This window comes from Cyprinus carpio, chromosome A1 (assembly GCF_018340385.1).
Source record: "Cyprinus carpio isolate SPL01 chromosome A1, ASM1834038v1, whole genome shotgun sequence".
NCBI lineage: Eukaryota > Metazoa > Chordata > Actinopteri > Cypriniformes > Cyprinidae > Cyprinus > Cyprinus carpio.
Genome location: NC_056572.1, coordinates 32,552,532 through 32,567,548, shown reverse-complemented (window position 1 = coordinate 32,567,548; position 15,017 = coordinate 32,552,532). Strand labels below are relative to the sequence as shown.

Genomic DNA, 15,017 nt, shown 5'->3' with positions numbered 1-15,017 from the left:
TCCCGCTAGAGGGCAGTGTTATGTTGTGGATGTGTAGAAGTTGTTGCATCCTGTGAGAGTGTGTGTGTTCTAGTGGCGGTATTAAAGCTGATCAACAGTCACAGTGCTCTCCTCTGATGTTTTTATGAACAAACCCACATAACAAGAACATGATAGAACCCACCTCATTGTCTGCTCTACAAAAAATTATTGCTCAACTAAAACCTACTGTTTACTCATTTGATATCATTCCTTTCCATATTTTGAAACAACTCTTTGAGACTTTGGGACCCAGTCTTTTGGCTATTGTCAACAAATCACTTAGTTTGGTGACCGTACCAGTTGATTTCAAACATGCACTGGTAGTCCCATCTCTCAAGAAGCCAAATCTTGACCCTGCAGATCCTGCTAATTATAGGCCTATCTCTAATTTGCGTTTTCTTTCTAAGATTCTTGAAAAAGTGGTTCAACTTTGATTAAACTCTTTTTTTTGTTAAAAAAACTCCATCTATGAAACATTTCAGTCAGGATTCAAAACTTTTCATAGTATTGAGCCGGCTTCATTAAAGGTGTTAAATATGGTATCTGACCAGGGTGATTGTATTGTATTGGTGCTATTAGATCTTACTGCTGCATTTGACATGATAGATCATAATATTCTTATTGCCCGACGCGAGTCCTATGTGGGCTGGACGGGAACCGTTTTAAGTTGGTTTAGTTCCTATTTAAGGACTGGAGGGTCTCAGTTTGGCTAGGCACCCACATGTCACAAGCTGCTAACCTCCCATGGGGGGTCCCACAGGGATCAATACCTACACCAACACTTTTCTCTCTGTACATGCACCCTTTGGGCTCTATTTTCAGGAAATATGGAGTCTCGTTTCACTTCTACACTGATGATACCCAGATTTATGTGCCACTTAAACACTCTGATAGTAACACCTTTGACACTTTGTTGGCTTGTATGAAGGATATCAAAATCTGGATGTCATTAAATTTTCTCAACCTAAATGAAAAGAAAACTGAAATGCTACTTTTTGGTCCCCCTAGTGGCATTCCCTTAAAATATCTCAGTAATCACTTTGTTACATCCCAAGCCAAAACCCTTGTTAAAAACTTGGGTGTTTTGCTTGACAGTGAGCTGAAAATTGATAGTCAAGTAAATTCTGTGGTTAAATCTTGTTTCTTTAGTCTCCATCTTCTCTCTAAAATCAAGCCTTTCCTCAAGCCTTTTTTCATGACTTTGAGAGAGTAATTCATGTTTTTATATCATCATGTTTAAATGACTGTAACTCATTGTATTGTTGAATGAATACCACTACCTTGGCCTGTCTCCAGTTGGTCCAAAATGCATCAGCAAGACTCTTAATGGGCCTGTGTAAATTTACTCATATCACTCCTGTCTTAGCTTCTCTGCATTGGCTGCCTGTGCATTTTAGAGTCCAGTTTAAAATCCTTGTTTTTGTCTTTAAGTCTTAAAACAACTTAGCCCTCTCATATTTATCTGAACTGCTTTCCTTACATAACCCCTCTCAAGCTCTTAGATCTAGTAGTCTTAGATTGCTCATTGTTCCTAGAGTTGAATTAAAGAAAAGGGGTGAATGTACCTTCACTGTTGTAGGCCTTAAACTCTGGAATAGCTTACCAGTTCATGTCAGATCTGCTCCTGGTTTTTAAATCTCTACTCAAAATGCATTACCACTCCATCGCTTACAATGTCCCTTGATGTTCCTTCTCTGTACTCGATTTTTGATGACAATTCTGGTTTTATTTCTTATATTTTGTTATATATTTTAAATGTTGATACATGATGATTTAATAGTTATTTTATTTGATGCTGTAAAGCACATTGGTCAGCTGTTGCTGTTGTAAATGGTGCTACATACAGTAAGTTAACTTGAAGTTTCTTCTGAGATTACTGTATTGACAGCTCAAGATTAATCAGCAATAGCCCTTTATAGGGTACCTTGCAAGAAGATATTTTGGGCGATTCTTATCATCAAAAAGCTAAATGACACATCCGTGACAAAAAGTATTAAACCACAAGGTGTCCCTCTTATACTGGCACACCTACAAACAGCTGACTAAATATCTCTCAAGCTCTGCACAGTCACGCCTGAAGTTGGCTGCATACAGTAATCTACAACACTATAGTCACTTTTATTCTCTATGTGGGTGTTTCTTCTAATGGCACTTATTTTATTTAAACTAACAGTTTTAAACTTGTTTAGAATATTAAAAACATATTGAAACTGTTTGTTATTATTATTATTATTATTAAGCATGCTATCATTAATTATGTTCACTACTTTTTAAATGTCTGTATAGATTTTTAGTGTTTTACAATTTTTCCAAATATAGAGTTTCAATTTTAAACTGAAAATTCATTATATTAATATGAATATTTTACAAATTTCATAAAAAATTAGGCCTTTCTTGTGAAGAGCAAAGCATATGTGAATTCTGTTTTGCATGACTCTCTAATTTTGGGTTGCTTGGTCATCTGTAGTCAGGTATGTAAATACATTTGCAATATATATGCAATGTTCAGTTTCTAAAATGGAAAGTTTAATATGTAAAAATTAACTTAATCATATTTCTAAAAGCAATAAACCAGTGGCTGTGTTCAAGAGTGATTCTAGCATGACAAAGAAGTAAAGGAAGTTCCTGTTAATTAAAAGGGATTTGCCCAGTGCAGATGATTCAGGCTCTCTGTATTCATGGTGGCGATTCACCTGCAAACCTAAATTCTCCCAGTTAATTAAATCAGAGCCACTTCCTGCTCTTACGCAAATTCAAATATGCAATTCTGGTAAACACTGCATGATTGAGTAATTAAAAAGAACGTGTGACCAGATGAACAGTGCCAGGCATTCACATGAGCTTGATGTTATGGGAAAAAGTTAACATGTCACAAATGCTTCAGATTCCCAGAGTGTAGTAAATTGCTCCAAAACAGATGCATGCTTGTCTGTTGAACAGAAAAAAAAATAAATAAATAAAATATTATCATGTGGATATCTTGAGGTGACCTGGTTAATAAGTTCAGAAAATGTTTATTCAGTACACACTTTATTTAATTGCAGAACAAAACACATCCTTACTTTGAAACAGTTTATTTTTGTTTTTTAAACACACACACACACACACACACACACACACACACACACACACACACACACACACACACACACACACACACACACACACACACACACACACACACACACACACAAATATATCCATTAATCCATCATTTTATTTTCATGACTAAATAAAGGGTTGTAACTGTTGTAATTTGTAATTTTCTAATCTTTTTGAAGGTTTTGATATCATATCAAATACTTCCCACAAAAGTCCACTTAAGGAGGTAGAGATTTTTCGCATTTGGCTTCCAAACTCTGGAATAGCCGTCCTGATAACAACTGGGGTTCAGACACTCTCTCTTTGTTTAAATCTAGATTAAAGACAAATCTCTTTGGCCAAGCATTCAAATAATGCATCTCATAATATTGTACTGCAGTTATATCTGATCAAATGCACATTACTATTCTTTAGCTTGGGTTAAACAAATCAAGTTTGCTTGGTTGGAACAACAGCTACGCTAATTATGTAATTATGTTTTTAATAAAAGGATTTAAAAATAAATAATTAAATGTCAATTTCATTTGATCTCAATCAGTTGAAAATGTAATTAAATGTACAATGGAAAATGTTCAAAATTATATAGAGAATCAAATACGTGTTATTTAAATAATGAATTGAGTTATAGAATTATGTATTTTTAATGTGTAGTTGCTAGTGTATTTGAAAACTTTTTTTTATGACTGAAAAGTCAAATGATATGATTGCCATTGTATTTTGAGAATTTCACGCCATATGATACATATAATACCTATATTTATTACAGCTTTTAGTAAACTTCCTGTTTCATTCATTGAAACCTGATGACACACAGGGTGTCACAGCTGCACATGACATGAAAAACAAGACTCAGAATGTTGCTGTTTTGCTAGTTTGGACAGTTTGTGCACAGGCATGTGACGCAATGAGAAGAGAGAATTTGGGTGTGTCATGCATTACTGTAATTTTACATTTCTCTGTTTTTTAAAGTATGCAGCTTGTCAGAAACCTCTTTACATTAACGACGTAATAGAAGGCCAAGGTTTGTTGGGTCAATTCTTTAGTATCTTGAGATCTGATAAGGAAAGATGTGTGTAATACATGACATCACATAGTCTCATATTGTTTAATACAGCTGAACACTGTTGAGCAGGAAGCACTGGACTGGATTTTCCATCCATCCATTTCCCAAACCGCTTGTCCTTTGTAGTCGCAGGACTGTCCTATCACAGAGTCTTGGACAGGATGAAAATAATATTTTAATATATATATATTTCTATAACTTTTTTATACTTCCATTTAATGACTTCTGCAATAATCTGCTGATTGTCTCCTTTAAAATAGACCAATCTCATGTCTGCATTCCATGAATTATAACAATTTTGGTTAGTGCACTTTCACGTTTATGTTCAAAAATGGGGGGTGACAGTTAAGGGGTTAAAAAGCTTTACTCAAAGAAATTGTGTTTTGAAATATTTTAGATAATGTACATGAGAAATCTTCTCATTTGAGATGAAGGCTTATGAAGTTGCTAAATAAACACTGTTTTTATTTTCAACTTTGATTTTTTTTTCCATTTTTTTTAATCAACTGATTCATTTAAAAGTTTTAATGATTCACAATAAAGGCTTAAAGCAAAAAGAATGGTTTGTTCGGACATCAGTTCACATAGTTCTCTCATGACATCTAATGACCTCACAAAGCGTCACACAAAACTATCATGTCTTCAAATGACTTCAATAAAAATAAAAATAGCTCACATGTTGTATAAACAGCTTTTATATTAAATGAAATAGGTCAAAAACAAGTTGTAATTTTGGAGGTTGACAGCCAAGTCCTCATTCACTAAAAACATATTAATGTCAACAAGACTGCAGAAACTGTACGTAAAATAGTTGTCCTGCTTCTCTCTCTTTGCAATGAGCTATGCAAAAAGATGGCAGATAGCATGAGGAAGCACCTCTCTTTATGTTTATTCACATCCTTTTCTGCCATTTGAAGGTTCCCTCGAGCTGTGGGACTAATCAAGCACTTTATGTCACTTATGAAACTGCACTTATGAAAACAAAAATACATGGGAATAAACTGGAAAATATAAATCAATATATTAAACAATACATTTCCATATATGGGACACTGGTCCTTATAGTTTTAAATATACTGCAATAAATGCATGGGCCATGTAAATATTGATATAAAAATATATAGCATTAATAAAAACAAAAACTGCTCTACTTTTATATAATAACTGTATTGAATTATGTATTAACACATAGATTCACATAAAGCTGAAACATATACAATTTTATATTTGTTTTTATTGTTTGCATAGTTACACATTTCATAGACCTATGAAAATATGAGTGATGTATATAAGAAAAATGTACTGAGAGAAATATTAAAATATTATGATATGTGGACAATTGGATGTCTTTTAAAGTCATGGTTAACACACAAATACACACACGCACACATATATACATATTCAAATTTTATATATCACAATAAATATATAAATATATCACAAAAAATATATTTATACATAAACACATAAACTACACGCAGTAAAACTTTGTGAAATGTATTAGCCTACTGATTATAAAACTACATACATTACGTTAAGTAGGCTGAATATATTGTCACACTTTTCAAGACATGAAAAGTGGCAATTTCTTACATTTTGAATATATATACAGTATAGCCTATTACAATATTGTCAGTCATGGGACACGGAAGTTATTATAGGAATGATGCAGGCTGTTATAATTAGTGCAGACGTGACGGGTGGTGATTTACGCCTGAAATATTACTAGTTCCGCAACTTGTTGTGAAGCAGTTTGCTGCTGCTGCTGTCAAGGTTACGAGTGCGACAACATTCTCGTCATGCAGCTGCACCGTACCCTGTAACTGCAAAGGAAATCAAATATAGCGTATTTAATAGAATTTAATAGAATTTGTTGGTGTTACCTGTATTTAAATCATTCAAAAATCGCTTTTTTTATAGAAGCTTTATCACAGCGTCTTGTAGGCCTACATAGGCAGATACATTTTTTTTTTAATCTGTTACTTTTCCAGTTGTAAGGAAATTAAAACTTAACCATAAGGGATTTGAAAATAAAATCGGAGTATTGGTTTTCTGAAACTAAAGGGGAAATTTCTGAATGCTGTGGACTGTTGTCATGATTATTAGAAAAAAAAGAACATCCAAAGAACATAACTTATTTAGACATTAGGCTTTAACTTTATAGTTATTTTGGATAAACAAAATATTTTATAAAATATTTTTTTGATATAAAATAAAACAATTCAGTACAGTACATTTTCTTTACAGTATATATAAACTTCTATATCTTTTTTATACTTTCATTTGTTTGAATGACTTCTGCAATAATTATATTTTATAAAAACAGTGGCCAAAAAATCTTCAGAATTACATTTTTCACAGAAGAAACAAACAGGTTTCAGTTTCCTTTTTGTGTAAATTATACCACCTTGTTTACTGCATAAGACAGTATTTATATAAACAAGACTTCAGTAAATAGTGGGACTGTGGCCAACAACAAGAGACAGCATTGAAAAACAAAAAATCTAAAATTCCTGCTTCTCTCTCTTTGCACTGAGCTATGCAAAAGTTGGCAGAAAGCATGAGGAAGCATCTCTCTTTATGTTTATTCACACCCTTGTCTGCCATTTGAAAGTTCCCTCAAGCTGTGTGACTCATAAAGCACTTTTTGTGACAACCACACTGACAGTCCAGCTCCACCCATCTCACCAGACACCTGACTGTAAATCACTCAGCCTTTACACAGTTCTTCTGACTGATCTACAGTCTCTGTGAATGCACTGCACTTACCAAAACAAAAACACATGGGAATAAACTGGAAAATATAATGCAATATATTAAACAATAATATATGGGATAGTTTTAAATATATCGCAATAAATGCATGGACCAGGTAAATATTAATATAAAAATATAAAGCAATAAAAACAAAAACTTAACTTCTTTTATGTTAAGTTTATAGCTAAGTTTAATTATTTCTCTTGTATGAGTTAACACCTTTACATAAAGCTGAAACATATTCATAAACTTTTATCTCACCTTTTGCATAGTTATACATTTCATTGGCATATGAAAATATGTGTAATGTGTGTGAAAATTGTACACACACACGCATATACCCTCCAATGTGGCTGAATTAAAACAATTCTACAAAGAAGAGCGGGCCAAAATTCCTCCACAGTGATGTGAAAGACTCATTGCCAGTAATCACAAACACTTGATTGCGGTTGTTGCTGCGAAGGGTTGAACTACAAGTTATTAGATTTAGGGGGCAAATACTTTTCACGTGGGGCAATGTACGTTTGGACTGCTTTTTGCCCTTAATAAATGAAATCATTATTTCAAAACTGCATTTTGTATTTATTCTGGTAATCTTTGTATAATATAAAAATTAGTTTGATCTGAATCTTTTAAGCATGACAAATATGTGAAAAAAAAAAAAAAAACTGGTACCACTGTATATTATTACATGGTTGAATTACATGGTTGAATTTTCTCACAGTTTTGTAACTGTCTTGTTTTATATGGTGTGTAGACAATGGCATCTAGATATACTCGTACCTCAACATTCCCTAGGTAAAAAATACACTTGAGTTAAAAACATTTCAAGAGCTACGAATTGCCTACTTATGGTAAAAAAAAAAAAAAAATGTTGACCAAAGGTTAAGTAAACTGAGTCTAGTTGCATTTGAACATTGATTACTGTAGAGTATTTGAACCATATACATTTCTGAATAATAATACTTTTGATAATATTTTTATTTGATTAAAATTAAAATGACATATTGCAATGTTAGAACATACAAGACAAAAAAAGAAGTATAACCCACATTTAACCTTAGAACAGCCCAACAAACACATTTCACATTTTTTTTTAACTTTAATTTGGAAAACAGACATTATTAGGAAAAACACATACAACCAATAATACAACAAATTTATAGATTTTTCTTAATTAGTCTACTGTTAACTGAAGAACAATGCAATATATTTATATACTAGCTTATATTACCATTATTTGAGTGTGTACAGCAATGGCAAATACTATAAACCATGTAATGAGAAAAATGGATTTGCTGTTTAGTTTGTAACAGCATGTCTGGATGCAATCTCACGTTTGCTTGATTTATATGTTTAAGGGATTTATAGGGAAAGCCTAAATATTTTAGACATAATAATGAAGCATGTAGCTTGGAGCAGACTGGATTCAATCTTTAATCCACCTGAAGTTGTAGTTGCTGTGGTTGAAGTGGTTGCTTTAGTTAATGTTCTTGCTTAGGCTGCTGCAGGAGCCACAGTTGTAGCTGTAATAAAAGCACAAGCAAATTAGCTGGATAACTCTGTAGACCTTATATAGCCCCGCCCCTTTTCAGCACTGTGCTCATTGTCTTCTGGTTTGTATTTCCACAGCATGAAGGTAAGATCTTAAGGATTTATGAATGAACTGCTCATTTTATAAATGTTCCCAGTCTACTGACATTTGCTGACGTTCTCCTCAAACATTAGAATGCTCGTGATATCTTTTAACACTACAAAAAGTAAATCCACTTCATCAGCTAATTACACTTTGACAGCAATGCCATGGAAATATGCAGTGCTAATACAAAAACGGAAGTTCAAAGACAACATTCTAAGGGCCCATTCACACAGAACACGTCTTTGCGTCTAAAAATGTGACACGCAGTGTGCAGGAATGAAAGTGCGGCACAGAATGTAATGGTCTCAAAGTGCGCATTTAAGACATGATGCAGTAAGAGAAATAAAAAAAAAAAAAAAAAAAAAAAAAAAAAAAAAAAAAAAAAAAAAAAAAAAAACAATAAAAAAAAAAAAAAAAAAAAAAAAAAAAAAAAAAAAGTTACCATTCCATGTGAACAGCCCCTAAAGATGACTGCATGCTTGTTTCTCTGATGCATAAGGTGTATAGACATAATTATATTAATAGAAATTTTACAGGTATAGAAGATTATAAATCTACTGAGTATAGAGCTTACCTGAACCATTGACTAAAATTGATTGAGGAATCCTGTTCAGTTGATTGACTTCTCCTGTTTCCACTGCTCTCAAGAGGAAGGTTGAACTCTCTTGAATGGATGGAATAGTTTGGTTAAAGCTGAAGACTAGTTGTGTTGATGTGATGATTGACCCTTGTCTAAAGTAAATCTTGCAATTAATATATGTTACCTTTAAAAATCCAGTTTATTGAATGCTCTCTCTCTCTCTCTCTCTCTCTCACACACACACAAAAATGAAATTTTGTCTATGCAATTTCAGGTTTTACTATCCTTGTGGAGACATCTGGACCCACTGCATAAGGAATACCTGGAACACATGCACACACACACATATGCACACGCACACGTTTACTATCTAAATGGGGACATTCCACAGGCGTAATGGTTTTAATACAGTAAAAACTGTATATTCTATTGCCCTACACCAACCCTACACCTAAACCTACCCCTTACAGGAAACTTTTTGCATTTTTACAATTTAACAAAAAAAAAAAACTGTTTAATTTATTTTTATATCAGTTTTACAAACGAGGCCGACCCAAAGGGAGTTTTTTTTGGAGATTTTGTCAGGTTTAGCTCAATTTTGGGTACAAATTTGTCTCCAAAATTTAGTTAAATAGGTACACACACACACACACACACACACACACACACACACACACACACACACACACACACACACATAAATAAGCAGCATTGCAATGTACTGTATTTACCTGAATCCTAGGACAATCACTTTGAGGAAGTTAGCATACTTGGGTCTATAGACTGCTTCAAGCTGGATCAGATATCAAACAGTTGCAGACATCAGTACAAATAGTATTTGTTACATAATTTTTGTATATATTTTTTTAACTATAGGTTTAAAATTCAAGAAAAGTATAATGTGTTACAGTAAATACAATAAATGGATTTTAACTCACCTCATCCCTGACAAGCTTAGCCCTATTCTTGTGCTCTGCAGACTTTGAATCCTTCAGTGCGTCTATAAATGTGTCTGTGGAGCGAAACTCCAGATCTGTTAGCACCTCAGTTACTAATTTTGCAGTAGTTGTCCTGGAAGATGTAGATGTTGTAGAAGCTGTAGATACTGTAATGGTTGTCAATGCTGTAGATGCTGGAGAAGCTGTAGAGGCTGTAGAATCCGTAGAAGGGATGACCGTTGTAGCACTAGTGGTTAATGTGTCAAAGGCTGGTGAAAAGGAGCTGACTGAAGCCAAGGTAGAAGCTGTTGATTGTGGTGCTGTCATGGTAATTGCTGCACTATTGGTGGATATTCCAGAAAGAGTTGTTGGGACTGTGGAAGAAGCCATTGGTATTGAAGTTGTTGGTCTTGTGGATGTTTCAACTGTACTAATAGTTGTACCTTGAAAAGCAGTTGAAGAGAGAGTGGCCGAAGTGGACAGGGTTGTTTCTGACGCTGTTGTGGTATCTGCTGAGCTAGTGTTATAGATAAAACCTCAAGTCAACATTGACAAAAAAAAAAAAAAAAAAAAAAAAATCACTGTCTCATGTTCAATTATTTACAAGTTCAGCTAATACTACATTTATTTTGTACTTTCATTATTTCTATAAGACTGTACATTCAACCCTCTACGCACACCTTGGCAATAGACGCGCTATTGGCTAGTCAATTTTTTAGTTCTCCAGACTGATATACTATTTATATATAGCTACATAGTGTATCAGGCATAACAAAATGAACAACAACAATTAAATCTTCATATTCTTCATATCTCTTCATCACGGCACCTGTTAGTGGGTGGGATAATAGGCAGCAAGTGAACATTTTGTCCTCAAAGTTGGTGTGTTAGAGGCAGGACAAATGGGCAAGCATTGTTTGTGCTGTGGTTTTTGATGTTTTTTTTTAATCATTTGTTAATGTTTTGAATGCAGCATCGCAAAGGAGTAATTGAGTTTCACTCAGGTTAAGCCACTAATTCTGCTGTAGAAAAAAATGGTCTGGACATTTCCCCAACATTTGACAGTGATGTCCAATGCGCTGAACTCATTTCAAATATTGCAGAAGCTTTACAGGACATCTAGGCAATTAAAGTGAAAGAGTCCAGCTACACATCAGTCATGATTGATGGTGCAACAGATTCTTCTGTGACAGAAAATAAACCTATGTCAGGTATTTACATAATGGGTTGCAAGTAATTCATCTTGTCTCTGTCACAAGACTGCAGTGACTGACTGCCTCTATGTCAAAATTTGGATTAGATGTTAGATTAGGTTGCAAAACTAAGAAACATTCACTGTATGGCTCACATGCTGGAGCTGGCACTTTGAAAGAGGTGAGCTTAGTGAGTCGTGTAAATGAAACCTTGCACTTGATTTGGAAAACCTACCATTTCAGCCCTAATTGCCACAGATAACTTTTTGTGGAGAGTTTGTGAAAAACTTGAATCCAAGTTTTACAAAGTTCTACAAAGTCAGTGAAAGGGACATGGCGGGTGCCTCATTTAGACAGGGCAATTAAGGTTTTCCTGGGAGGAAAAACTATTTAGTGAGCCAAGCTGGGCAGTAAGCAGCTGGTGCCATTCACATGGAGAATTTGGCCCAAACCAGTCACAATGTTGACTTTGCCGGTAGAGGGAAAAAGGTTTTTTAAATCCCTGAAGCATCTGCAGTTTGTTGCATTTTGTAATTTCCTGGGTGATGTAAAACAGGAGATGGTAACATTAAGTCAGACTCTACAGAAGGCAGACCTTATTCTACCAAGTGCTGTTGCTGCAGAGGAGAGCTATTTGACCAGACTACATGACAACCAACTCTCTCCAAGATCGTATGCTGTAAACTTTCATCAGCAACTCCTGGTGCTCATACCACAACTTTAGCATTGACTTGAGAGGGGAAAGAGAGAGTCTGATGGACAATCTGAGACAACAGATGGAGCATGCATGTTCAGCCTGTGAGAAATACTTTCATGCAACATTGGATAACATTGTCTCACATATGTACAATGCAAGGTTTTTTCAGACATTTTGCTTTTAATATGTCGTCAGACATACCTGTATCATTAACTGTGAAAGAAGTTATGTTCAGAGCACTGAGAATTTCATTTTCAATCAGTAATGCTTCTGCAATTTGGAGATCTGATGGGACATTCTGTGTAGAGTTGAAAACGATGTCCGTTGTGGTAATAACCGACCCAGCTCTGGAATTAAATTTTCAGAAACATTCTTATACTGTATTCATACTGGGTGTTTGTGTTTTATGAGGACTCTCCATCAACATATTGAATTTTATACTGTACACATCTTTAAATTATCCTAACCATAACCACCCTTAAACCTAACCCTTATAGAAAGCATTCTGCATTTTTTTAAAAATATATATAATTTAATATGATTATACTATCTACAGTATAAAAAAAGAAAAAATCTGATTTTACTATTCTTGTAGGTACATTTGGTCCTCACATTGGGAATACCTGGACCACACACACACACACACACACACACACACACACACACACACACACACACACACACACACACACACACACACACACACACATATATACAATATTCTATATTTACCTGAAACTTAAGCCAATAACTCCTATGAAGGAATGATAGTTCAATTTGTAGATTGTCTCAATCTGTAACAAATTAACAGACAGTTCCAATAGGTACTTTTGATTTGGTATGGTAAGGTTTTATAACTGAACTTAATGTAAAATGTAAATGTAAAATATCTTAATAGTGAATCAGTTAAGTGGATTTTAACTCACCTTATCCTTAACATGCTTAGCCCTATCCTGGAAAGCCTGAGATTTTGAATCACTGTATTCAGGTATAATTTTGTCTAAAGAGTGGAACTCAATCACTGTAAGAGAAACATTGGCAGGTACTCTGTGTGGAGTGGTTGTGAAAGAAAATGATGTTGAATCTGTTACTGTGGATTGATTTGCTGCATTTTCTGTGGTTGCTGAAATTTTAAACATTAATATTTGACATATTAGTGAATCAAAGAATTTTGTTTTTATAGACATATTTTTATATATTTAATAAATTGATTCATAAATTGATTCATAAGTTCACCTACCCCACAAAATATATAAAATAATAACAAATTTTGTGTTCATCTTGGAAAGACTCCGGTAGTGATAAGAGTCTGCAAAGCAATATATTATCGAAGAGTTAATGTGTGTTTGTATATATTATTTTAACACCATTAATCGGTTAACTTTTCTAGAACAATAATATCAACCCCACTTCCAGAAAAGTTAGGACATTTTGTGAAATGCAATAAAATAATATCTGATTTTTTTTTTTTTGATTTTTTTCCCTCTGTCTATGAAATCGAAGAAGCTAAATGGAATGTCCTATGGCAGATACTGTAAAGATTTGTTTCTCACTTTTTTTTTTTTTGTATTAGCACTGTCTAAAGTGTCTGTTTTGAGCAATTGCACAACTGTTAAACATACTTTTACATTTTTACATTTATACTTCACTTTATGTCATTCATAAATTTATATCTCATGGTTTTCATTCATTTCATCATTTTAATAAGACATTAACGACAATATTTAAAATCTGGCCAAATTTTGATGAGATACTTGCAGTTTGGTTTATGAATAAATCTGAGTTTGTCGATATTATTTTATGGATATTACAAAACTATGTTCACTTCCTTTGTGGAAAATTTATTATTATAAATATAATTATTAAAAATATATTTAGTGTAATGAAATGTCCTTACCAATATTTGAGCAGGTATTTTATACCGAACACACTGATTAGTAATCTGCTGTTTCTTCAGTTGCTCCAGTTTCTCAATCACCTGTGGCATTTCTACTTCTTAAATAGCATGCAGTGTCCTGGTGTTTTTTCCTTCTATGAAATCGGAGAAGCTAAATGGAATGTCCTATGGCAGATACTGTGAAGTTTTGTTTCTCACACTTTTGAGTTGTCTAAAGTGTCTAATGTAAATATAATTTAAAATGTTTTAATTTATACTTGACTTAGTCATTTATCATTTTCATTCATTTCATAATTTCATTCAAACATTATTGCATACAATATTTGCATACACAGTAATAATATTGAATAAATCAATATTTTCTTGATATTATTTTATGGCTATTAGAAAACAGTGATTACAGTGAATTTTACCTTCTGTAAAAAGGTCTGGAAAAATTACCTCAGGTAAAGATAATACCGTGTGAACAGACTAGCTGTAAATATGTACGTAAATATTCCATCTTTACATGTTTAAAAGTAGTTTTCCATGGTTTTTCAAACCTGAAAATTTTTCAGCAGACAATGACACATTCAGATCAAAAAGAAGGCTGAAGGCACGTAACTTCTGTTAGCTTTAGGTAAGTGCCTATTACCAACAGAATCCAAATTAATTTAATTAATAAATCATTCATGCACATGACAAAAGAGAGGTGACATGGTGCATAAATCAAGTTACCCTCCCACTTGATCTCGTCTGAATAGGGCTTTTGAATCTGGCACGGATGTTGGTTCCAGATGGGCAGGTTTAAGCATTTCAGAAAATGCTGATCTACTGGGATTTTCACACATAACCATCTCTAGGGTTTACATAAAATGGTTGATTTCTAGAGGTAGAGGAGAAAGGCCAGGCTGGTTTGATCTGATAGAAAGACAGTTAACTCAAATAACAACTCACATCGAACCTTGAAGCAGATGGGCTACAGCAGCAGAAGGCCTCATCAGGTACAACTTCTGTCAGCTAAGTGAAATGGGCAGCTATATTGCTGCGGCACCCAGGGAGCAGTTGGGGGTTTGGTGCCTTGCTCAAGGGTCTCACGTCAGTCGTGGTATTGAGGGTGGAAAAGAGTGCTGGTTATTCACTCCTCCCAT

The 15,017-nt window shown here is 33.9% G+C and overlaps 2 protein-coding genes across 4 annotated transcripts in view; both read right to left on the bottom strand.

Annotated features, from left to right (window-relative positions):
- The window catches only part of LOC109093063 (type II inositol 3,4-bisphosphate 4-phosphatase), a 577,378-nt gene that overhangs the window by 366,831 nt on the left and 195,530 nt on the right, over positions 1–15,017 (bottom strand). The window lies entirely within an intron of this gene.
- On the bottom strand, positions 8,094–10,798 carry LOC122145977 (cell wall protein DAN4-like). Of its 3 annotated transcripts, XM_042762985.1 has the most exons (5): positions 10,544–10,798; positions 10,101–10,474; positions 9,894–9,955; positions 9,157–9,314; positions 8,096–8,469 (listed from the first exon to the last, which is right to left on the bottom strand). In XM_042762985.1, the coding sequence occupies exons 2-5, from the start codon at positions 10,425–10,427 to the stop codon at positions 8,441–8,443; spliced, it is 576 nt and encodes a 191-aa protein (XP_042618919.1). In that variant the 5' UTR covers positions 10,428–10,474; positions 10,544–10,798; the 3' UTR covers positions 8,096–8,440. The 3 variants fall into 3 exon arrangements, with proteins under 3 accessions (XP_042618901.1, XP_042618910.1, XP_042618919.1); XM_042762967.1 differs by having other exon boundaries at positions 8,094–8,469; positions 10,101–10,798; XM_042762976.1 differs by having other exon boundaries at positions 8,094–8,469; positions 9,157–9,246; positions 10,101–10,798.